Here is a 23,939-nt window from a genome sequence, read left to right on the forward strand (position 1 = left end):
GCTCCTGGCACAGGCTCTGGGAGCTGGGCAGAGCTGAGGTGCCTCCCCACACGTGGGGCTGAGTGGGGCAGATGTGGGGGCTGCAGCCCCCTCCCTGCAACCGCCCCCACCCCCACTGCGTGTCCTGGTCATTCCCTGCCCCAGCAGGTGTGCCACGCGTGTCCCCATTGCCCCATGCGTTTCCTTGCCTGCCCCCCCCACCGTGTGTTCCCGTTCCCCGTGTCCGTGCCCCACCACCGCGGCCCCCTCCTCACATTCCCAAGCGTTGCCCCTTCCCCCCCCCCCCCCCCCCGGCAGCCGCCTTCCCCCATCCCCATGCATCTCCCTCCTCTCTGCGGCAGCCCCCTCCCCGCACCTGTCCCTGCCCGTCCCGTCCGTCGTCTTCTCCCACCCACCCCCCCCCCCCCCCCCCGCAGGTCCCTCCCCGCATCCCCCTCCCCACGCGTGTCCCGGCTCCTCCCCCGGGGCCCCCCCCCCATCGCCGTCGCCCCGGCAACCCGTTCCCGTCGTCCCCCGCGGCTCTCGCGAGATCCCCACCTCGCCCCAAAGGCCCGCCGGGATTGGTAGTCCTGCCCCCGCGACGCGCCCCACCCCGTCGGCGGGCCAATGGGGAGGCGGCGGGGGCGGGAGCCGCCGTTTGAATCCGGGCGGCGGGGGGCGGCTGGGCGGCGGGGGCGTGGCCTACCGGGAGGGGGCGTGTCCGAGGGCGGGGCGCGGCCTCGGGCAGGGCGCCGCCATCCCGGGGCTCGGCGGGGCCCGGCTCTGCCGGTCGGTGGGGCCCGGCCGCCCCCTCTATCCCCCCGTCGCCCTCCGCCGCCTCTGGGGCCCGGCCGAGTCGCCCCCCGGGACCCGCCGCCATTTGACAGCCCTGCGCCAGGCGCCGTTACCGGAGGAAGAAGCCCGCCATCGCCGCCGTGCCTCGGTTTCCCGCCTGCCACGTGCCCGCGCCCTCGCCCGCACGACACCCCCGCCCCGGCGCCTCCTCATCGCCTGCGTCCGGTAGGAGCAGCTCCATTCACCGGCTCCAGTGGGCCCGGGGGGCTCAGCCCAACCCCCGCCACCCCCGGTGGCCCCGCGGGAGGCCGGGCCCCGGGGCGTCGCGCCTCTCCCACCCGCAGCAGCACCGCCAGCGCCGTCCTCTCCCCTAAAACCTGGGTGGGGGGACGGGACCCCCGGCCGGAGCACGAGGCTCCCCGGTTCTTTTGGAAATCCCGGATCGGGGGATTGCTCCGAACAGGCCCGGTGGGCGCCGTGCTCGGGGCTCCGGCTCGCCTCGGGGACAGCTCCCGGGGGTCTCAGGGTGGGGGGCCGCGTCCTGCAGCCCCCCGGCCGGCTTCCCGCGAGCCAGCGGACGTTTCTGCCACCGTCCCCGTCGAACCCGTGGTCGTTGGGGTCAGAATTTGTCCCGAAGCAGCCGGGCCGTGGCTCCCGCCAGGTCAGCGGGTGATTTGGGGTCCTGGCACGCTTCCCTGCCGTGCCCCCCGTGGGTCTGTGCTGGCCCCGCCAGCCCTCCCGTCACCCAGCGCCCTGGCAGGGTGCCGGCGGCGAGCCGTACCCCCGGGGTCAGACGTTGCCCCTTCCCCGTGACCCCGCGGCGGTGACGGCGGCGTTCTGTGCCGTTGCGCCTTTAACGAGCGCGGCCTCGGCGCGGTGACGTGGGGTGGCCCAGGGCCAGGAAGGGGAACCGTCGCCTGCCAGCCCCGCCGAAGAGAAGCCCAACAAGTTTTCTTTTGTGCGTGGCCGCTGGCTCCCCGGCCCTCCTCGGCTGCCAGCGCTCATGGCGGATTAAAACCCGTGCGCCGACGGCGGCCGCCCGCCTCCGGTAAGGCCGCGAACAAAGACTTTATCCCTCTTCCTTGTTTGTTTTCGACAGGGCTGAGGAGGAGGAGGAGGGAGGCGGGGGAGGCGAAGCTCGCCGTCTCCCAGCCCCGCCGCGGCGTGCGGCTCCCCACTGAGCCCCCCGAGGTGCGACTCCCCGACAGGCGTCGGGACGCGGGCGGCCCGGTTGGGTTCGCCAACATCCGGGAGCTCCGGGGTGGCGGCTGTGTTGTGTGTGTGTGTGTGTGTCGTCCCCCCCCACCGCCGCCTCCCCGCGCCTGCTGTGGGCCCGTCCCCAGTGCGGGGGAGCTGCCGTGGGTCGCCCACCCTGCCTGGGCGAGCCGCTGGGTGCTTCCCGCAGCGGGACCCCCTGCCCCGGGACGGCTGGGGGGCTGCGGGCACGTCTCTCCGGCAGGTTGGCACGTCGGGAGCGCCGGAGGCGCGGGCTTGCGTAACGCCGTGTTTTGACCGGAGCGGGCGCTGGGGGAAGGCGGCGAAGGACAATGCCGCCGCCGGGGCTCATCCTCCCTCCCGCCGGACCCTTCCCCACCGATGCCCTCCCCCGCAGCTCCCCTCCCTGGGGACGGGGCTGGAAAGCATTCGCGGTCGCTGCCGTGCTTTGTGCCGCTGCGCTGGGCCCCCCGACCGCTTCCCGTCTGCCGTCGCACGGATCCGGGCGAGCGCCGTTTCCCCGCGGAGGGTCATGTTGTTGTCTCCCAGCGAGCATGGCTCGGGGGAAGCCGATGTGGCTGGTGACGAGCCGGGCGGTGACCGGGGCAGGAGCCGGCAGCCCTGCCTGTCCCAGCCTCTTACCGGGTACCGGCACTTTTGCAAACCAGCTCCGGTAAAACCGAGCTTGGCGCTGGCGGGGTGTGCTTGGCAGGATGTGGCCCTCCGTGGCGGGAATCTGCGTTCAGGACTGGCATGCGTGTTTTGCCTGGAGGCATCAGGTGGATTTTTGGGGTGAGGTCCTGGCCTTGGCATGCTGCACCCCCAGTCGTGGGGCTGGAGGAGAGGCTGTGTGCCGCAGCTGCGGGGTAGAGGAGCTGGTTTTTAGCCAAACTGGAGGGAGAACCCGTCGTGCCAAGGATCCCGCGCTTCCCAGCTGAGCTTGTGGAGGCGGTGGGTGCTCTGTGCCCCCCAAAAGCCCCGTGGCTGGTGGCTGCGGTGTGCCAGGAGCTCCCAGGAACGGCTGCGGGTCCCAGCCCGGCTCCTGGCCCTTCACGGTGTGTGTGTGGCGTCAAGGTGCAATGTGGGACGAGGAACTGAGGAGCACCCTCCCCATCTGGGTGCTTTTTGGCAGGGGCCCAACCAGCCCCCGCCTCCGCTCAGGTCTGCTCCCAGCAGCTCCCTTTGCCAGGAGGGTTATCGGGGTGGCACCGGGGACGGCCAGGGTCGCCATGGAGGGACCTGGCAGCGCTCCCGGGGGTGTTGGGGTGGCTCAACCCTGCTCCCACCCTGCATGGTCATGCATGGGGGGGCTCCCCCCGCCCCCTTAGCGCCGGGAAGAGGAGCTGGCAGCGCTCCATTGGCTTGGCCACCGCCTCGCTGGGCTTATTTGGGGCCGGGTGACCTTTGCAGGCTCTTTCCAGCCCCCGTGGCAGCGTCCCAGCAGCTGGGGATGGTGGCAGCCAGGGCGGTGCGGGGGGACAGGGGATCCCCGCCTCCCGCACCAGCGTTTCGGGGGCGAGTGGCCACACTGCTGGGAGGGAGGCAAAGCAGCTGTGGCAGTGCCACAGTGAGAGCTCAGCCCCTTCCCAGGCACGGCCGGCTCCAGACCCCCACAGCCTGGGTTCCCCCCTTTTTCCCTCCCCGTGCCGAGGCCTGGCAGCCCACGCTCTCCGCAGCTCCCGCCGTGCTCTTGGCCGGAGCCGGTTGCAGGTGCCCACGTCCCGCCTGGTTTGGGTGCTTGCTTCCCGCTGGCCCTCGTCCCCGTCTGCTCCCCACGGGCCGCGCCGCTCCGTGGTGCCGTGCCACGCTCCCCAGCTGCCGTGGCACAGTGCTGGGGGATTTTTTTCCCCCGCTCTTGCCCATCCTGCAGGACCGCCGTGGCTCTTGGCACGGCATCCCTACACACGCTGGATTTTTGTGCTTTGACCCACGCTGTCTCTCTCTAATGTTGCTGCTCGTGTTTTCTAGAGGGAGGCGAATTTTCCTGGGGTGCTGGCGGTCCCGGCAGTGACACCACTGGGCTGCTAGGTCTTTGAATTTCTCTTCAAAGAAAATTTCAGAGGGCGAGGGGGAGGGACGAGCAGCAGTTTTCCCTTGAGCCTTGTTCCGGGGATCCCGACCTCCTGGGGTAAATCCTGCGGGGCTGCAGGAGGGGACCCAGCTGCCACTCAGCAGTGCCACTCCCCGCTTGGTGCCTGCTGAAAAGCAGGAGGATGCTGGCACGAAGGGTTGTCTTCCCTCGATGGCTGCAAATGCCTGGCGCTGTGTGCAAGCCATATATTAATGTAATTACTACGTTTGCCCTTAATTGCTTATTTTTTCCCCCCGTTCCTAGGTCCGGGCAGTGACCTGGCAGCCTCGCGAAGATGCCTCTTCACGGCGTGAGAGCCGCGGCTCTCCTCGCTTGGGTAAAGCCTCCCTCTCCTCCGCCGTAGCTTGCTCCGTAGGTGGGACGTGCCGCCGGCGCCGGCGGCTCCGCGGGGGCACGATGCGGGGATTGTGGCTGGGGCAGGTCCCGGGGCAGGTCGGTGTTTGCAGGAGAAGCTTTGCTCACCCTTCCTGTTGAGTAACCAGAAATGCCAGAACGGCTTGGTCCGGCCATGGAAACTCCCCAGGAGCCGGAGCCGAGCCTGGAGCGGGCCTGGGAAGCGAGCGGCAGCCGGACTGTAAAGGGGCCGTTGCATCTGCCTCGCCAAGCAGTGCAGTGTCTGAGCAAAGCATTGTAGCCTGATAAACGAGACCCGTGCTGGCCGGTCCGGCTGCAGAGCCGTGGCAATCGCGTTCAGCTTTTGCCTGGACAGTGCAGGGTGGGTTGGAAGGGCTGGCTTTGCTCTCGCGCCCAGACCAGTCTCGCTTTCCCCGTGCCAGGACGGGGAGGCGGTGGGTGGCACGGCGTGGCATTGCCTTCTGACCACCTCGCCCCATTTCTAGGTGAACAGCACGGGTGTTTGCACCGATCCCCTCGATGACCTGTCACAGCTCCAGGACTGTAGCGTCTTCATCAGGATCATCAACAAAATGTGAGTATGGGGAGCCGGGGCGCGCTCTCCAAACCGCCCGGCTGGCTGAAGGCGGCACTGAGCACGCGCTGGGTTGTCCTGGGATATTCCTTCTCTGGCAGACCTGGCGCCGGATCTCCGGCTCCTCGGTGCGAGGCTCCGGCCAAGCACGGCACCTGCCTAAGCCACGCTTGCCGCCGGGCGTGCTCTGAAACCCGCTGCAGGGTAACACGGGGCTCACGCCTTCGCGGCGCGGCCCCTTCGCACGTAAACCCACCGCGTGTGGGATGAGGAGCCTTTTGGGCTGCACTGCTTGGAAACCTCCGTACGCAGATGATGTACCGAGGCTCTGCCGGTAGCTCAGGCTTGAGACAAACCTGCTGGAGGTATCTGGGAGAGGGTCTGTGCCCATGCCCGCCCCCAGCCCTGCAGGGGGGGGCTGCCCACCACGTGGCCGGGGTCAGCCTTTGGAGCACCGGGCAGAGCTGTTGGGCCCCGCGGAGCCACCCAGGTGGGATTTTGGCCGGAGTTTCTGTCGTTTGATGCTTGCTATCGCATCCGGCACTGACGTCTGGGCTCGCTCCTGGCGCTGAAGCGAAGAGCCAAGCGCTGACGCCAGCGGTGTGGGGCCTCCCAGAGCTGCACGGGAGATGCTTTATTTCCATAAATGCTACTTGGGTGGAGAAACGGCCCAGCAAGTTTTCCTGAGCCTCAGCTTTGGGATCCTGAGGAAGCCTTGGGTCTGGAAAGCAGCTTAAAGAGTGACAGCTCCCGCCCCACGAAGCGCTCTTGCTCTCTGGGGACATGAGGCTGCTGCCGAGTATGATACGGGCAGGACGGAGCCTGTGTGCTCTGTCCCGGGGCCCGAGGTGCCGGGCAGGGCTGGGAGGAACGCCTGTCAGGAGCCGCGCTCGTGGAGAGCAGCGGCAATCAAAACCTGCAAGCCGTAATGGGCATCGGAGCTAGAGCCGAGCACGCTCTGCTCCGGCTGCGCGTTGTTAACGAGCCGGAGAGGCAAACTGGGAGGGCGTGAGGCTGCCGCTCGGCGTGGCGTTGCTTTCAAACCCTTCTGGCGGGAGGCTCTGTGGGAGCTTGTCTGCTATAATTACCTCCTGCACGGTGTAACGAGAACCTGCTCGGAGCAGGGATCTGCCTGCGGTGGGTGGGGAGGAAGGAGCCGCCTGCACCGGGGATATATTTAGTCAGAACTGGTTAATCTCCTGGGTCTGTGCTTCAGCTCAGATTAGCCGGGATCACTGGCTGCCTGTCCTCGCTAAACAGGCCTGACCGTAGCTTGATAAGTGGGGCAGCAGTGGGGCGGACACGGCCGAGCTGGGGAGCTCCCGCCACACCAGGGGATGGGCTGGGAAGTCCGTGAGGAGGCAGCAGTCCTCGCGCCGGCCCCTTCCCCAGCAAAGTCCCTGCTTTTGGTGCCTTGGGAGTAACCACAGGGACCAAAGCAGCACCGGGCCAGCACGGCTGGCGTGGGTTTTAGGCACAAGGTCTCTCTGTTTGAACGGTGGCTGTCGAGGAAGAGTGTGGTCTCGAATAAGAGCTGCAAGAGGCAGCTTCAGCCCTCCCTGTAAAACCAGCGTGGGCTCCAGGGCAGTGACCGAGCGGGGAGCGGGGTCTGCACGTCGTCAAAACACTGTTTCCCGCAAACGGTGGCGCTTCGCAATAACAAGAGAGACTCCAGGCTCCACGCGTTGACCCCCGGCCCCCGCGGTGCCTCCCCGCCGCCGGGGCCGCCGGCGGCTCCTCCTGCCGCGCCGGATGCCAGGGCTGGCAGGCAGAGGAGGAAGCGGCGGAGGCCGGCAGCGCTCCGGCACACGCGCCGGCGGGGGGGCCGGCTGCCCGGCTCCTGCTGCTCGCCAAACGCAGCCATGTTTGTCGGGGCCGCGAGGAGCGTCTGCGCCTGCTCCCGGGCACGGCGTGGTTGGCTTTTGCTTCGCCGCCCGCCCTGGCACGGGGGCGTAGGGCAGACGGGCGCCGCCTTGCTCGAGAGCTGCCCCTCGATCAGTAAGCTCTGCTGGAAAAAAAAACCCAAAACCTAGAAAACCACCGTTTGTTTAATCCCTCAGCAAAGCTTTAACACAACCCGTGCACTCTTCTAGCCACAGGAGCGAGGAGGGGGAGTCTGTGCTGGAGCAGCCGCTGCCGGAGAGGATCTCCTTCATCCGTGGCTTCCTGCAGAGTAAGAGTTGTCCGCCGGTGCCGGGGGGAAGTGGCTGCCCCTGCTCGGTGCCCCCCACCCCTGTGGGGGTCTGGTCTTGTGTCTGCTGGTTCCCCCCTGCCCTAAGAGACCCCCGCGCTGCATCAGCAGCTCCCTGAGGTGCGGGCAGGGCTGCCCTGACGCGCGGCAGCGTACGGGAAGGAAAGCTTCCCCATGGAAATCCTTGGTGCAAAGGAGGTCCAGGGGGTGAAGGGCAGGGTGCTGGTGGCACTGCTTCGGGGTGGCGTTTCTAGCCTGGTGGCTGGCCTCAAGCTGCTCAAATCCTGCTGGAAAGCCTTTACCCGAGCAGGAGTCCTGGGGGGTTTGGAAAATGGGAATTGTCTTGCGCTTTTGCTCAGCCTCTCCTGGAAGGGGAGACACCGTATCCCACCTCATATCCCACCTCATATCCCACCCTCCATAGATGGGACTGGGATTGTGCTGGGGGTGGAGGAGCAAAAGAGGTGCCGAGGGTGAGGTGGGAGGCTGGGACCGAGGGGACAGTTGCCAGGGAGGGGAAAAAAAAAAGCCTGTCATAGTTAAGGGCAGAGGCTGAGCACTGGGGGCTCGGCTCCGGAGCCCAGCACCCCCCTGCATGTGCCCCTTCTCCCTGGGGGTGTGCCATGGTGCCCCCCAGCCCGTCACCTCAGGAGACGGACGCATGCCCGCGCCCAGCGGCAGGGCCTCCTGCATGACTGGGAATTTGGCCTCACGTTGCAGAGCACTGCAAGCACAAATCGGCCGCGGAGAACCTGGTCCCGGCACAGAGAGTCCTGGAGGGAGAGGAGCTGGCGTTGGCCAAGGTAACCGCGGGGCACGCTGTACCCCTAGCCGGCACCGATGGCCGACCCGGGGTCGGTGATGCTTACCTGCCTCATTTCAGGTGGCTGTGCTGCTCCTGTATCACACCTCCATGAGCTGCAAGAGCCCCGGGGACTGGAATGAGTTTGACTACAAGACCCAGGTAATCCCTTCTGGGTTCTTCCTCCGGCCAGGGGACGCAGGGGGAAGCGGAGGTGCCCTTTGCGGGGTGCTCCGAGACCTGTCCTCCTGCTCTGCCCTTAAAAAGTGGTGCAGGGTGGGTGCTGCGGTGCTCGCCCGTGCATCTGGGCAATCACAGGCTCGTGTCCGTGAGCGTGGGCACCCGCTGGTGCAGGCACGGGCAGGCAGGGAGCTGCCCGCTGCCCCGAGCCCGCGGCGGTCGCTGCCTGGCCGGCACCGCTCTGCCTGCAAACAGCAGCTGCTGCGGCAGAGCTGCTGACCCTGCGGCTCCTCTGACACAGGTTGAGCTGGCGTTGATCCTCAAATTTGTGCTGGACAACGAGGAAAGCCTGAATGAGAACTTGGACACCTTTCTGCAGAGGAAAGGTGAGCGCCGGGCCCTGGCCGCCTCGGCTGTGGCACCAGCCCGGAGTAAGGGGCCAGGCCTCGTGCAGGCAGAGCAGGCGTCGGGCACGTTGTTCTCCTCGCTGGCACCAATGCAGCTCCCTGGTTAGACCGACAGGTTACCGTGTTTGCTGCAGTGATGTCCAAGTGTGGGCAGACACAGTGCAGAACCTTGTGGAGAGCAGCAGCGTGGGATATCACGAGCGCCGAGTGCTGCTGGCATCTTCCTTCACAGCTCCCGTGCTGGCAGCACCATACCGGCCCAGATGACCCTTTTCTAGAGCATAAAAACCTCGGGTTTTTCCCCCCATTTGTGCTCCTATAGCTGCCAAGCCGTAAAAGCAGCAACACCATCCAGATCCCCTCACGCCCCAGGACTGAGCACTACAAAAGGGTCCCCTGCGAGCCCTTCCTTAAGAGTAGGGCTGCCTCAGACCTGCCGGGCTCTCCCCGCTCGGCAGCGTCCCAGCCTTTGCGGCACACGCCGCCGAAATGCGCTTTCCCTGGAGGAGCGAGGCGGGTGGGATGCCCACAGCTTCGCGGTGGGAGCGGAGCGCCGGGGCAGGACCGCGGAGCTGGCAGGATGGGGACGTAGGGCAGGTTTATGGCTTTCTCGGCTGGGCTGATCCGTCCCTGCTTGAATTTGCGGTTCCTGCGCACCAGAGGTTTCAGCTGCTAAACCCTCCTTTCTGGTATTGACGTGAAGATCACAGCCTGCTTCTCGCTTGTGCTTTGCAGCGCCGCTGCCCCCGTCCAGCGCGAGCAGCAGCAGCTCCGAGGAGCACTCCCCGATGCTCTCCCTCCCGCACAAGCGAGAGGTGCGTTTCCTGGAGCTGCAGAAGATCGCCTCCTCCTCTTCCTCCGGTGCAAACAAGTACGTCCCCAGCCTCTCGGCTGCCGGTGGGGAGCGAGGGGTGGCGGGGAACGGACAGGGCAGCTTTTGGGACCCGGAGATGTAGCCGGGGTGCACGCTGACTTGACAGAGACCCCCTTTTGCTGTGGTGCTGCCCTGTTGCAAACTCCTCCGGCTTGACGTGGGGGTGTACCTTGGGGGAGTGAGGTCGGGCTGTAATTAGCTCCCTTTTAGCACGGCTCATTTCAGCCTAACGAGCACAGACGCATCCCAGAGCAGCCTGTGGTCCTCTCCTGCCCCGGGTGGGTTTGGGAGGACCAGGCTTGCGTTGCTGTGGGATGTGCTAAGGGAGTTTCTCTCTAGCAAGCTGAGTGCTCGCGGCGCGGCTCCGGCTGTGGTGGGAAGGGAGATGGAAGCTTTGCCCTGGGACTGGAGGTGGTTTTGTGTGTGCACGCCAGGCACTTGGAGACTGGCGTTAGTGCAGTCAAGGTGAGGAGGGCGGCCTTTCTGCTCGGGTGACGAGGCCTCAAAGCTATTGCCCTGAACCTGCCTCGGAGATGGGGGAACCACGGTGGGTTTGTGCAAGGAGGGGCTGTGCCCTGCCGTTGGCTCCGGATAACCGAGCTACGCGACGCGCCTCTCCGCAGCATGCTCCCCGGCCCTCCGTCCTCGCCCATGGGGGACATCATGCAGACCCCCCAGTTTCAGCTGCGACGGCTGAAGAAGCAGCTGGCTGCGGAGAGAGAGAACCGGGATGAGCTGGAGGTGGAGCTGGCAGAGAATCGCAAGCTTATCACAGAGAAGGGTCAGTCGCTAGCGGGACGTCCTGGGGCGCGGGGAGGGCTCTCCGGGGCTGAGACCTTGTCTGGTTTCTGTGACTTTCTGTTATGGCTTTGACCCCACCGCGGCTGTGGTCACACACAGTCCATCCTGCCAGACCCCAAGTGAGCAGGGCTCGCGGCTTTGGGGCTTTTCTGCTTTCCAGAGCAGACGGGGCAGCTCGGGGTTTGCTGTGCCTCCCTCCGTGGTGGGCCAAGGGGAGCCTTGCCCGTTAATCTGGACCAAAGCATGAAGGAGAAAGCCCTGCTGGTGGGAGCCAAGAGAGCTCCGACGCCGTTGTAACAGCTCTGAGCATCTCTCAGAGGTGGCTGTTTGTGCCCCTGCCAAATGATTTGGAGCAGGCTGGCAGGCGTAGGAGTCTTGCCATCCACATCTAAAACACTCTCCGCACCGGGGTTTTCCCCAGGCGCATGCGGAGACTGCAGGTTCCTTATTCCCTCTCGTGTTCCCTTATATATCCTGGGCAACAAAAGCCATGACTGAAGCAACAGCTGGCTCTTCCGTGTCCTGCTTCCGATGGTTTCTGTGCTCACCAGCTTGGGAGAAGGACAGACATCCTCCACCGTGCCGTTCAGGGGGTTCAGGTGACGTAAAAAGGTGTAAACGGGTCCTTTCTTGCTGCCCTTCCCAGAGGCTCAGATCACCATGATGCAGCAACGGATTGACCGCCTGACTCTGCTGAATGAGAAGCAAGCTGCAGACCAGCTGGAGCCCAAGGAAATGGAGGAGCTGAGGGAGAAGAATGAGAGGTAATCCTCTGGGGCCATCCGCTCCCTCCTGCGAGGCTGGTCCTTGCCACTCCTACATTCTCGGGCTCTGTGTTGTCTGTCTCTTCCCCAGCAATGCACAAAACGGGTGAGAGAAAACCTTCCTGTTGTTCTCTACCCCCTGCTCTGCAGCTGCACCCCAGGGAGGAGGTGGCTTCGGCAGTTACAGAATCACAGAAGGGTTTGGGTGGGAAGGGACCTTTAAAAATCACCTAGTCCAGCCCCCTGCCATGGGCAGGGACATCCCCAACTCCATCAGGTCGCTCAGAGCCCGTCCAGCCTCACCTGGGATGTGCCCAGGGATGGGGCATCGACCACCTCTCGGGGCAGCCTGGGCCAGTGTCTCACCACCCTCAGTGTAAAACATTTCTCCCTTCGATCCAGTCTGAATCTGCCCTCCTTTAGTTTCAAACCATCCCCCCTTGGCCTGTCACAGCAGGCCTTGCTAAAGAGGTCGCCCCCACCCTTCCTACAGCCCCCCTTTAAGCCCTGGGAGACCACAATAAGGTCTCCCCGCAGCCTCCCCTTCCCCAGGCTGAACAACCCCAGCTCTCCCAGCCTGGCCTCGCAGCAGAGGGGCTCCAGCCCCCGGAGCATTTCTGTGCCCCCTCTGGCCCCGCTCCCATAGCCCCGTGTCTGTCCCGTGCTGAGGAGCCCCGAGCTGGAGGCGGCGCTGCAGGGGGGTCTCACAGAGCGGGGCAGGGGGGCAGCACCCCCTCCCTCGCCCCGCTGCCCGCCCTGCTGGGGATGCAGCCCCGGGCACGGTTGTGCCAGATGACGTGCTGTACCCAGTGGTCGGGGCGATGGTGGCCCGTACCTGTTTTTATTTACCGCAGGGGCCGCTCCCAAACCAGGCAGCTGTTCTGACAGCCGCTCCTTACCCCCAGCTCAGCCCGGGAACTGCCGTCCCTGTTGTGGGAAAAGGGTGTTGCTGCCTGCGTGGGTCTCGCCTGCCTCTGGCAGAGCCTGTGTGGCCTTCCCAGCTTCCCCCCTCTGGGCCAGGCTCTGTGTCACTGAAAGCTTTCCGCTTTAGGGGAGCTCCCGACCGCAGCCCCTTCCCCAGCTGCCAGCCCTCCAGTTTGATCCCATTTGCTCGGATCTGAAGCGGGCTGCGTCACCCACTTGAGTTCTGTCGCCTGCTGCGCTGCAGCCCGGTCTTTGCTCTGTCCCTGTGCAGCGATGTGTTTACTTGGGAAGGACGCCCAGCCTCCCCTGGCATGTACCGTGCCTTTTTTGTCCTTTCCCCACTTATTCCACTTTGCGCGGGGGTGGCTGGAGCCCTGCAGCTGCCTCTGCCCTCGGTTCGGAGCAGTCGGGCTCGTGCAAAACAGAAACATCCCTTATCTCTGCTCTGCTTTGTGACATATTGGGACCCAGTTTAGAGCTGAGTTTATGGTAGTTTCTCACCACGGCACAGAGGTACCTCGCTACCACCGTAGTTTCCTCAGCAATACCCAGCAGCATCGGTCTCCGGCGAAGTCCTCGCCTCGCCTTGGGCTTGCACCCCCTGCTTTAACCACCTCCTCTCCCGCAGCCTGATGGTGCGTTTGCACGAGGCCCTCAAGCAGTGCCAGGACCTGAAGACTGAAAAAGGCCAGATGGACCGAAAAATCAACCAGCTCTCCGAGGAGAACGGGGATCTTTCCTTCAAGGTAGGGCACTGTGTCCTCTCCGTGTCCCCACAGCCCAGTTTTTTGTGGTGGGGTGCAGCAGGGAGGATCTGATGGCAGTGCCGGGTGCTGGGCTGCTTATGGCTCTGCCTCTGGTCTTGTGGGACCGTGACCCAGTGACTGACCCTGCTCCGGGCTCCACAACCTGATCCAAAGGGGAACCGGGGTGGTGGAAATAGGGGCTGGGTGGGGTTGTCTGGGTGCGGCGCTGCAGGTGCGGACACGAGCACCCAGGACCTGGGATGCCCGTGGATGCTGCAGTGCTCAGTGCTCGGCAGAGGGGAGCCGAGCGGAGCCCTGGGCGGTGTGGGCATCCTCTGACCCTCCTCCGGGATGGGGGGGCTTTCCCTCCGCAGCTGCGGGAGATCGCCAGCCACTTGGTCCAGCTGCAGGATGCCCTGAACGAGCTCTCGGAGGAGCACAACGCGGCCCTGGCGCAGTCGCAGGACAAGCAGGGGCAGCTGGAGAGCGAGCTGCGTGCTGCCCTGCAGGAGAAGGTGGGGGTGCCCCGGGGTCCCGCCGGGGCGGTGGGTGCCCCCTGCCCCGCTGTACCCAGCCTGGGGGATGCGTGCCGGCCTGCGGCAGTCTCCCGGGGCTGGCGCGTGCCCTGCGGCTGCGGGCAGGGGGCCGTGGGCAGGAGCCTCCCGCCCGTCCATGCTGGCACACGGGGAGAGGCTGTGCCACAGCTGGCTCCCATGGGGAGGCTCTCCCTGCTCCCGGGAAGGGTTCCCCGCAGTGGGACAGGCTGCTCTCCTCGCAGCGAGGAGAGAAGCCCTGAGCTGCCGGAAAGCTTGGTGTTGATTAAAGCTGGGTTCCCTCGCCTCGCGCCGTGCTCAGTCCCGCGTCTCTGTCCCCAGAAATGCTCGGAAGAGAAGATCGAGATTCTCCAGGGGAAGATTTCTCTGCTGGAGGACCAGCTGGCCAAGCTGGGGGACTGCAGCGCCCAGGAGAAGGGGGAGGTCATGGGGGACATCCTGAAGGTACGGCTGGGTCCTGAGAGAGCCTCTGGCTCCCGCAGCGAGGGCAGGCAGCGCTTGGGTGGGAAACCCCTCTAGGTGGGGAGAGCAGCGGGTGCTGGGGGGTACGCGGCAAAGCCATGCGGGTCAGAGCCGGCTGCTCGCTGCTGTTGGGTGGGGGTGTGGGGCTGGGCACTCTAAGTGCCAGATTTGGGAATATCGCTCCCGGGTAGCTGCCGGCACCCCCAGCCTCCCGTAGCGTGGGGTGGTCGTGGAGGGAGAGCACGGTGAGAAAAGGCATTTGGTTCGGGAGAGCAGAGCAGCACGAGGTGGAGGGGAAAGTGGGGTGTGCTGGGGGTGCCGGGATGCAGCACGTGGGTCTCCAGTGAAGGTGTTGGGTGCAGCTTGAGTAACGCCTCGGGGTGTGTTTTGTTCCCCCCCTCCTCTTCTCTCTGCCAGCTGGAGGAGCTGAAGCAGGAGGTGTCCAGCCTCGCCGCTAAAGGGGCTGAGCTCCAGGCCACCGTCCTGCGGCTGGAGGAGGAGAAGCAGCTGCGGGAGGCAGCCCTGCAGTCCGAGCGCGGCCGCTTCGAGGAGGAGAAGCAGCAGATGGGCAGCCTCGTCGCCAACCTCCAGAGCTCCCTCTCCGAGAGCCACCGGGCCAGGGAGAGGCTGGAGCAGGACCTGCGGGCGCAGGAGGCCGAGGCAGAGGGGGAGGCTGGGCGGCTGGCTGCCCTCAATGCCCAGCACGAGAAAACCCTACGGGAGAGGGACTCTGCCCTGCAGCAGCTCCAGCACCTGCGGGAGGCCAACGCGTCCCTGAGCAGCCAGCTGCAGGCCATGGCGCAGGCCCAGGATGCCAGCCAGGCCGCCTCGGCGGCGGAGAAGGCTGAGCTGAGCCGCAAGGTTGGCGATCTGGAAGCCAGGATCCTCGAGCTCGATGCCCAGCGGCAGCAGGGAACGGCGGAGGGGCTGAAAGCCCAGCTGCGGGAGCTGGAGGCCAGGCTGAAGGAAAGCCAGCAGAGGCTGGCTGAGAGGGAGAGGCTGGCCTGGGAGAACACCCGCCTGCAGGAGCGGCTGCTCTTCTTGGAGGAATCCCTGCGGAACACCGAGGGCATCCTGGAGGATGAGAAGAGGCGGGCGGCCGAGAGCCTGGAGGGCAGCCTGGCCAGGATCGCCGAGCTGGAGGCAGAGAGGCAGCAGCTGGCGCAGGGCCGGGAGCCGGCCCCGCAGCAGCAGGGCGAGGAGCCGGCCAAGTGCCGGGCACCGGAGGAGAGCCGGGAGAAGCCGATGGGAGCCTCCCCTGCTGCCCGAGGGGAGGAAGGAGAGCGCGGGCGGCTGGAGGAGGAGATGCGGGCGCTGAGCCGGGAGCACGGCTGGGCCTGCCAGCAGCTGCAGGCCGAGCAGGAGAAGGTGGCCGCGCTGGAGGCCCGCGTGGAGCGCCTCGCTGCCGAGCACCAGGAGAGGCTGGCCGCCCTCCAGGCCGACCTGTCCAGCGCCGGGGCGCAAGTGAAGGAGAAGGAGGGCGAGGAGCAGAAGCTGAGGGCTGAGGTCTCCTCCCTGCGGGAGAAGATGGCTGTCGCGGAGCAAGCCGCAGCCCAGCGCGCGGCCGGGCTGGAGGCGGATGCCCGGAGAGCCGCTGAGGCGCTGGAGGGGGTCTCCCAGCAGCTCTCCCAGGAGAAGCTCAAATCCAAGGAGCTGGAAGCTGCCGTGGAGCGGCTGCGGAGTGCGGAGACTGAGCTCTCCCGGGCGGCCGCCACCAGCAGGCAGCGGGAGCTGGAGGTGGAGGCGGAGGTGAAGAAGCTGTCTGGGGAGGTGACCCTGCTGCGTGCCAGGCTGGAGGAGACCCTGCGGGAGCACCGGCAGGACCTGGCACGCCGGGAGGAGGAAGCTGAACGCTTGCGACAGGAGGTGGAACGCGCCAAGGCGGATTGTGCCGCCGAGCGAGCCTGCAAGGCAGAGCTGGAAGCGCAGCTGCAAAACTCCCTCAACGAGCAGCGGGTGGAGCGGTCGGTGCACCGGGAGGAGCTGGCCCGGTCCCACGGGCTGATGGAGGAGAAGGAAGGGGAGCTGGAGGAGCTCCGCCGGAAAAATGCCTCGTGGGGCGAGGAGCTGAGGGACCTGCAGAAGATGGTGAGCAAGCTGAAAGGAGAGCTTGCCTTGGCGGAGGCAGCCAAGGAGCGGGCGCCCAAGGCGGACAGTGAGCTGCAGGGCTTCTCGGAGGCCGCCCGGGGCAGGGATGTGGAGGGGGACAGCATCAAGGCCACCTGCTCGAAGGAGGTGTCCCTCGAAAGCTCGGAGGAGAAGACCCGCCACAGGGAGCAGGAGTCCGGCTCAAGCCAAGACCTTTACCAGGAGAAGCTGAAGGAGAGCCAGGCGCTTCGTTTGCAAGTGGAGGAGCTGGAGCAGAAGTGCAGGGAGCAGCAGGAGGCTATGGCTGCCCTCGAGCGAGCGGCAGCCAAGGCGGCGGTAGCGGAGCAAGCGGAGCTGGAGGCCTCGAGGAGGGAAGTGGCCCAGCAGAAGGAGAAGGCGTTGGAGCTGCAGAAGCTGTTGGAGGCCTCGAGGTCGGTGCAGGCTCTGCACGACAGCACCGTGGAGGCTCTGCAGAAGGAGCTGCAGGAGAAGGGCAGGGAGCTGATCCAGAGCAAAACCGCCATCGCCACTGCCGAGAAGGAGCTGGCGTCCCTCCGCTCCATGGCACAGGAGAAGGGCCGGTCGGAGGAGAGCTGGAAGGAGCAAGTGTCCCAGTGCCTCCAGGAGATGGAGAGGAAGAACAGCCTGATTGGCAGCCTGGAGCACGAGGTCTCCATCCTCCATCGGCAGGTGACAGAGAAGGAGGGAGAAAGCAAGGAGCTGAAACGCCTGATCGTTGCTGAGTCAGAGAAGAGCAAGAAGCTGGAGGAGAGGCTGCGGGTGCTGCAGACGGAGATGGCCACCGCCGCCTCCCGGGCGGCTGAGAGATGCTCGCTGATGAAGGTGGAGGTGCAGCGGTGCCAGGAGGAGATGGAGAAGCAGCGGTTGGCCATCGAGTCCCTGAAGAGAGACCGTCACTGCCAGAGTGAGCGGGAGGACGAGCTGCGCCAGGAGGTGAAGGTCTGCCAGGACAAGTGCCTCCAGAAGGAGCAGCTCCTCGCCGCCCTGCAGCAGGAGCTCGGCAGCGCCCAGGCGCTCGCCGGGGAGCTGCCGGCGCTGAAGCACCTTTGCCAGCAGCTGCAGGCCGAGCGCGCCTCTCTGGAGAGCCAGCACCGCCAGGACGTGGAGCAGAGGGTGAAAGCCCTGGCCGCTCTGCAAGCGGAGCTGGCGCGGGCCAAGCTGGAGGCGGCCGAGGCGCCCTCCCTGCGGGAGCGGTCGGCAGAGCAGGATCGGGCCATCCAGCGGCTGCAGGCGGAGGTGGCGGAGCAGGCGGCGCGGCTGGCGGGGCTGCAGCAGGCCAACGCTCGGCTGGCCGAGGAGAACCGGGGGCTCGGCGAGAGCCGGAGCCGCGGGCAGCAGCGGCTCGAGGCGGAGCTGGGCCAGGCCAGGGAGCGGCACACACGGGAGCTGGAGCGGCTGCGGTCGGCGTCGGAGGAGCTCGTGGCCAGCAGCCGGCAGGAGGCCGAGGAGGCGGCGCAGAAGCTGGAAGCGATGACTAATGAGTACGAGAGCAGCAAGGCAGCGGCGCTGGAGGAGAGGAGGAAGCTGCTGGAGGAGAGGCAGAGGCTGACGGCTCAGGTAGGGGCTCCTGCGGCCTCCTGGACGGGCAGGCTGCGGGGCGGAGGGAGACCCCCGGGAAAAGGGATGTATTTGGTCTCCTGCACCCCTGAATCCTCTTGTCCTCCCGCTCAGCCCGGGAGCTGGGGGTCTGGGACACGCTCCCTGAGCGATTCTCGGGTGTGAAAGGGACGGGCGCTCCCAGGGAAGGCAGCCCAGTCTGCGCCAGCGCGTGTTCACCTCTGCCTTTTGTGCTTGCAGGTGGAGCAGCTGGAGTTACTTCGGAAAGAACAAGCTAAGCAGGTAACGCACGCAAAGTGTCGGCTGCTTAAACGGTGACGGTGCACGGCCCTAGCTGCTGCCGCTTCCCACCGGGGACACCCTCTCCTCTCAGGAACTGTGTGCAGTGGGGACCAGGTCTCTGGGCTCACACCTACGTCCCCCGGCAAGTAGGAACTGGGGCCCAAACCTGCCGCCTGCCCGATCGTGGTGCTGCCGGCGGCTCGGCACGGCTCCTCGCTCTCGCCTTCCCAGCGCGGCCGTGGAGCTCTCAGCACCCAGGGCTCCTTGGCACAGGACCGTTGCTCCTGTGATACCTCGTCCTCAGAAGGGATTTAGGGGGAGCTGGGATACCCCATTCTTTTTATTCATCCCTTTTCCCACCCTGAGATTCAGTCCCTCACCCAGCTGGCAGGAACAGCTGGTGCTGGGAGGAGGGGGCTGCACTCCCAGAAAACGCGATCCAGATGTGGCCAGAGGTGGGATGCTTTACAGCAGCATCCATCTCAGCGATGGTGTTGGTTAGGGCTTGGGAAACAATGCTGGAAAAGCCCCATTTCCCTGCCTGGCTTAGTTTGCCCCCGCAGCCACAGCCTGAGCTGCCCAGGGACCCCGCAGAGGCCTCGTGGCTGTGGCTGGGGGGCTGGGGGCTCCCCAAGCATCCCCCAGAGCAGGGAGAGCCCAGCTGATCCAGGCAGGAGCTTGCAGCAGCCAGGATCTGGTGGCCGTCTCCCCTTGCCGAGAGTGCCGGCCGACCCGTGGGACTGCGGCTCACAGGCACCCGGGCAGTGAAGGATTTCTGAGCCGCCCGCCCGTGCCTGGGGTCCCGCTGTGGCCGGGGGCCTCGCGTGGTTCCTCGGCCCTTCCATGGTCATATCCCGTGTGCGTGTTGGGCAAGCTTCAGGCAGCCACCCTCCATTCCCGGACCGCAGGAGCACCCTTTGGGGTGGGATGCCTCCTCTCCCGAGTGGGTGCGGGCCCCCTCGAGCTGCGTGGTTTGAGATTTGGCACAGAGGAGGGATGCTGGCAGGAGCGGAGGGACGTGATCCTCCACGGGAGGGTTGTAGGTGGGAGTTTTGTGCCCGGAGCTGGTCTAACCAAGCCGTGCTCTTCCAGGCAGAGGAGCTGAATAAAAAGCTGACCCAGCATGAGAAGGCCACCCGAACCCAGCAGCAGCGAGTTAAGGTAAACAGACCAAAAACCTGGGGGCTGAGCCAGGCTGAACCCTCAGTCAGCCCTGGTGCTGTTGGTGGCCGCCCTCTGAGGGGCACAGGGGGCTCAGCTGAGCTGGGCCCGGGTGCAGGGTGCCTCTGAGCTGGTCTCTCTCCTGCCTGCAGGTGCTGGAAGGGGAGCTGCAGGCAGAGGCCACCCGCCAGCAGGAGAAGGTGGCAGAGCTGCAGGCGCAGCTCGCCCAGAAGGAGCAGGCAGCCGAGCACTACAAAGGCCAGGTAGTGGACTACAGGGGCTGGCACGGCCCCACCGTCCCCGGCCCCTGGGCAGTGCGCCACGGGACAGCTTGATGGGTTTTCTGTCCTTGGCATCCTAGATGGAGAAGGCAAAAACTTACTACGACGCAAAGAAGCAGCAGAACCAGGACCTGGCGGAGAAGCTGAAGGCCATGGAGCAGCTGCAGAAAGAGAACGCGGAGCTCCGGACCGAGTCGGAGAGGCTGGCCAAGGAGCTGCAGCAGAGCGTCCTGCAGGCCAAGGAGTCGGAGCTGAGCTGCAGGAACCTCACCAGCCAGGTCCGCAGCCTGGAGGCTCAGGTGGGCACGGTGCAGCAGGGCTTCACCCTCCTCCTCCTCGCCTCCGCTGCCAGCTCGCTTGGAGAAGATCCATCCCTCCCTGCTTCCCATCCAGGTGGAGTTTGCCAATCGGCAGCTAAGGGAGCTCGGCAAGTTCCAGGTGGCGACGGACACGCTGAAGGGCCGGGAGACTTTCCGCCAGAACCCCGCCGATCTCAGCGCCGACAGCCTCGACCTCAGCCTTGATGAAGCGCAACCGCTCAACTCCACCAGGTACCAGCACGCCGTGGCTCAGCGGAGCCTGCCCTGCCACCGGCGTCGCAAAAACCCAGTGTCCCCCATCCTCCCTGTTCCCTGACGGCCCGGTAAGCCCGTCAGCGCTGCCCTCGTGCCGTCTCTGCAGGAAGGCTGGCCGCTCGCGGTCAGAGACCTCAACAGTGCCGCCAGGCAGCAAAGAGTCATTGGGGTCCCAGCGGCTGCCCCACAAGGTGGAATCCTTGGAGAGCCTCTACTTCACCCCCATCCCCAGCCGCACGCGGTCCCAGCTGGAGAGCAGCGCCAGCTCCCTGGGCGACCTCTCGCTCGACTCCGGGTGCAAGACCCGCTCGGCCCGGCGCCGCACCACCATCAACATCACCATGACCAAAGTGAGCGGTCCCTGGGCGTGGGGCAGGGGGGGGACCCATGGGGCAGGATCTTCGTGCTGAGGATGGGGACACAGGGACAGGGATGGCGTGGGGGAGCTCACTTCCATTGCTCCCACAGTTGGCAGGGGCTGCAGCCATCGCCCGGCCGTCCCGAGGAAGCCCAAGCTGCTGTGGGGCTGTTTGTGCTCCCAAACCCTGCACCGAGCTCCCCCCAAAGTGTCTGGGGGATCTTCCGCCCCTTAGAAGCCATGGCCTGTGGGCAGCGGGGGAGGATGAAGGGCGGTAGCAAGGTGCCTGGGAGGTGCAGCCTTTTATTTGCTTCCTCAGCTCCTCTTCGCCTCTCGCCCCGCGGGATGGAAGCCACAGCGCACAGCACCCCATGGGCCATTCCAGCCCCTCCCGAGGGCTGCCCTGGGATGGGCTAGGGGTTTGATACCTGGGTGGAGGGTACCCCTGGTACCCACACAGGCTGGGCGATGGAGGGCAGCCCTGCCGAGAAGGGCCTGGGGGTGCTGGGGGTGAAAAGCTGGCCACGAGCCGGCAACGTGTGCTCACAGCCCAGACCCCCAGCCGTGCCCGGGGCTGCATCCCCAGCAGCGCGGGCAGCAGGGCGAGGGAGGGGGTGCTGCCCCCCTGCCCCGCTCTGGGAGACCCCCCTGCAGCGCCGCCTCCAGCTCGGGGCTCCTCAGCACGGGACAGACACGGGGCTGCTGGAGCGGGGCCAGGGGGGGCACAGAAATGCTCCGAGGGCTGGAGCCCCTCTGCTGCGAGGCCGGGCTGGGAGAGCTGGGGTTGTGCAGCCGGGGAAGGGGAGGCTGCGGGGAGACCTTATTGCGGCCCCCCAGGGCTTAAAGGGGGGCTGTAGGAAGGGTGGGGGCAACCTCTTTAGCAAGGCCTGCTGTGACAGGCCAAGGGGGGATGGTTTGAAACTAAAGGAGGGCAGATTCAGACTGGATCAAAGGGAGAAATGTTTTACGCTGAGGGTGGTGAGACACTGGCCCAGGGTGCCCCGAGAGGTGGGCGATGCCCCATCCCTGGGCACATCCCAGGTGAGGCTGGACGGGCTCTGAGCGACCTGATGGAGCTGAAGATGTCCCTGCCCGTGGCAGGGGGTTGGTCTAGGTGATTTTTGAAGGTCCCTTCCCACCCAGACCCTTCACTGATCTCTGACTTTCCCCCTCCCAGAAACAGGCCAAGACCGAGGAACCGGACAGCACCGATGCCTCCTTCTGCAGCGTCCCGGTGGCTCAGCCCCCGAATGCCGCCCCGGGCAAGGGCCGGCTGCGCTCGGCCGCCTCCACCCGCTCCCTCACCAGCTTCCCCTCCCAGGAGTCCCTCGTCAAGCTGGAAACGTCCTCCCCGCAGGAGACCTCCAGCAATTCGGCGCTGCTGGGCCTCCCCGGCTACCGGCCGGTCACTCGCAGCTCCCTGAGGCTCTTGCAGGGGAGCAGCAGCAGCTCCAGCCTGGGTGCGTGTGGGCAGCTGGATGGGGGGGCTCTGCCCTGGCTTGGGGTGCGGGGGGCTTGCTTCTTGCCTGGGTCCATCGTCCCCCTCCTTCAGCCCTCTCTGCCTTGGGTTTAGGCCGGAGCAGCGTCTACCTGGGCACGTGCCAGGACGAGCCGGAGCAGCTGGATGACTGGAACCGAATTGCGGAGCTGCAGCAGCGTAACCAGGCCTGCCCTCCCCACCTAAAGACCTGCTACCCCCTGGAGAGCCGGGTAAGGTGGGGCGCGGGGTGAGTGGGATGCCCCATCCCAGCGCTGGGGTTTGACCTCCCCAGGGAGGGGGTGCAGGGGACGCTGAGCTGGGGAGCTCTGGCCGCCCCTCAGCAATGCCTCTGCGCCGCCACCCCAGCCCTCCAACTCCCTGGGGACCATCACGGACGAGGAGATGAAGACGGGCGACCCGAAGGAGACGCTGCGGCGTGCCAGCATGCAGCCCTCGCAGATCTTGGCCGGCCCGGCCGCCCGGCGCAGCACCCTGGGCACGGCCTGGGCCGGCGGCATCACCACCCGGCAGCAACGCAAGCGCCTCTCGGATGAATCCCACCAGGGCCCTGACACCCCCGAGGTGAGCTGAGCCCCTCCTGCCTGCCACAAGCACCCCGGCAGGTCCCCGCCTTCCCCAGGCTGGGGACAAGGGGACACGAGGGCTGCTGGATGGCTGCAGATGTTCTCCAGATGTTGAGGCAGCTGCTGAGGCCCTGGGAACAGCTCCTCTGGGAGGCCACACCAGCAGCGGGACCCTCGGGGTTGGGGCATCCCAGGGGTAGAGCTGGCAGGAGGCACCTCGAGCAGTGAAGGGCTGAGCCTTCTGCCTTCCCCCTGCAATGCCCCAGGCTCCCCCGCAGCCCCCTTGGTTCCTCCGCAGCCCCTCGCTTCCCCTCCTTGCCACCAGCTCCACATGGCCCCAGGGCTCTTGTTCCCCAGATAATGGTCCCGGCTTGTCCCCTCTTTTCCAGTCCAAGAAGCCGACCAGCTGCTTCCCACGTCCCCAGACCCCCCGGGACCGCAGCGAGCGACGCAGCTCCCAGGTCAGCCAGCGGAGTGAACAGCAGCCCCCCGGCAAGCAGGTGAGCCGCAGGGCCTGGAGCAGCGCTCCAGAGAGCAAAGAGAGGGGTCGGGAGCCCCCCTGTCCTGCCCTGCCCCAAGCTCGTGGTCCTGCGTCCTCCTTTGCAGGCCCAGAGGCGCCAGTCGATGGCGTTCAGCATCCTCAACACCCCGAAAAAGCTGGGAAACAGCCTCCTGCGCCGGGCGGCCAGCCGGAAAAACACCCCCAAGAACTCCCCCCGCGGCAGCACCCGCCGCTCGCCCCGCATCGCCACAGCCAAGTCCCCCAAGGGCAAGGTAGGCACCACGAGCACCCTGTGGCAGGCTCCCAAGCCCCCTGTGGCAGGCTTCTGAGCCCCCCGCAAGGTGCCAGGGGGACATGAGGGTGCCCCGAACCCCTGCCCCAGGCTCACAGGGGCAGTGGGTGGGGACACCAGGTCCTGCTGTGCCGTGGCAGCAGCAGATCGCAGCGTGGGCGCAGCTGCCTCCAGGGCTGTGCTCGTGGGTTGGTCACAGTCACTAACGTCCCCTCCCTGCTCTGTCCCTTCCAGGCCAGTCGCAGAGCACTCAAGGACACGAAATTCTGAGGTTTCCCCAGCCGAGCTGCGCCCTGCCTGGGGTGGGAGAGCGTCCCCCATGCTGTTCCAGCCCCAGCCTGTGCCCCCTCACCTCCCCCTGCCCCCCAGTGCTGTGGGCACATCCCCAGGGCCAGCAGCACTGGTGGGGGGGACAGGTGGGGCCACCTTCCCCGTGTGACACCGCCCCAGGGCCGCGTGGGGCTCCCCTGAGCAAGGCAGGGCCCCGGCCCCCTTCCTGCTCCACACCCAGCATCGCCCCCCGCACCCACCTGGGGCCCAGCCCAGGGCCAGGGGGCTGCACAGGGAGGGGGGTGTTCCCCCAGGGGGCCAGAAACACCCGTGGGTGCAGGGGCTGGGGCTGAGCCCTCCCCCAGGGGACCCTGCACCCCCAGGGCTGGTGGTGGGGGTGCAGCTCCCTGGGGAGGGGGACGCAGGCAGGAGGGAGCATCCCCAGGGCCACCAGCCGCATCCCTGGGGCTGGGGGGGACAGGGAGGGCAGTGACTGACACCCCCTACCTGCACTCACAGCCCCAGGCAGGACCCCCAGCTCCCCCTTGTGCCCTCCTGGTGCTCCTGGGGGGGTGCAAGGTGGCATTTTTAAAGTGTTTCTACTTGTAAATAAATTGTATTTTTTTTCCTTGCTCTGGGTGTCCCGGCTTGTTCCTCCCACGAGCAGTTTCTGTGCCCACGGTGGGGAATGTGCCACTGCCATGGCCTCATCTCCACCAGCTGCGGGGCCGTTCTGGCACTGGGGACCCCGAGGGGGTTCTGAAGTAAGGAAAA

General features: G+C 66.3%; 1 protein-coding gene across 4 annotated transcripts; it reads left to right on the plus strand.

Annotated features, from left to right (window-relative positions):
- The first annotated feature begins 720 nt into the window (after positions 1-720).
- Positions 721-23,798, plus strand: NUMA1 (nuclear mitotic apparatus protein 1). Of its 4 annotated transcripts, none has more exons than XM_064441619.1 (26): positions 721-999; positions 4,325-4,397; positions 4,921-5,009; positions 7,103-7,182; positions 7,921-8,003; positions 8,084-8,164; positions 8,484-8,568; positions 9,325-9,460; positions 10,087-10,244; positions 10,911-11,028; positions 12,581-12,698; positions 13,073-13,213; positions 13,574-13,696; positions 14,132-17,380; positions 17,621-17,662; positions 18,755-18,823; positions 18,976-19,086; positions 19,185-19,403; positions 19,498-19,655; positions 19,786-20,029; positions 21,215-21,497; positions 21,611-21,747; positions 21,884-22,099; positions 22,491-22,601; positions 22,708-22,875; positions 23,130-23,798. In XM_064441619.1, the coding sequence occupies exons 2-26, from the start codon at positions 4,356-4,358 to the stop codon at positions 23,163-23,165; spliced, it is 6,297 nt and encodes a 2,098-aa protein (XP_064297689.1). In that variant the 5' UTR covers positions 721-999; positions 4,325-4,355; the 3' UTR covers positions 23,166-23,798. The 4 variants fall into 4 exon arrangements, 3 of the variants coding, with proteins under 3 accessions (XP_064297689.1, XP_064297688.1, XP_064297690.1); XM_064441618.1 differs by lacking the exon at positions 721-999 and adding an exon at positions 1,644-1,822; XR_010371261.1 differs by lacking the exons at positions 721-999; positions 22,491-22,601; positions 22,708-22,875; positions 23,130-23,798 and adding an exon at positions 1,642-1,822 and having other exon boundaries at positions 19,786-20,036; positions 21,221-21,497; positions 21,884-22,024.
- The last annotated feature ends 141 nt before the right edge of the window (positions 23,799-23,939 follow it).

Source organism: Phalacrocorax carbo, chromosome 1 (genome assembly GCF_963921805.1).
Source record: "Phalacrocorax carbo chromosome 1, bPhaCar2.1, whole genome shotgun sequence".
Taxonomy (NCBI): Eukaryota; Metazoa; Chordata; class Aves; order Suliformes; family Phalacrocoracidae; genus Phalacrocorax; species Phalacrocorax carbo.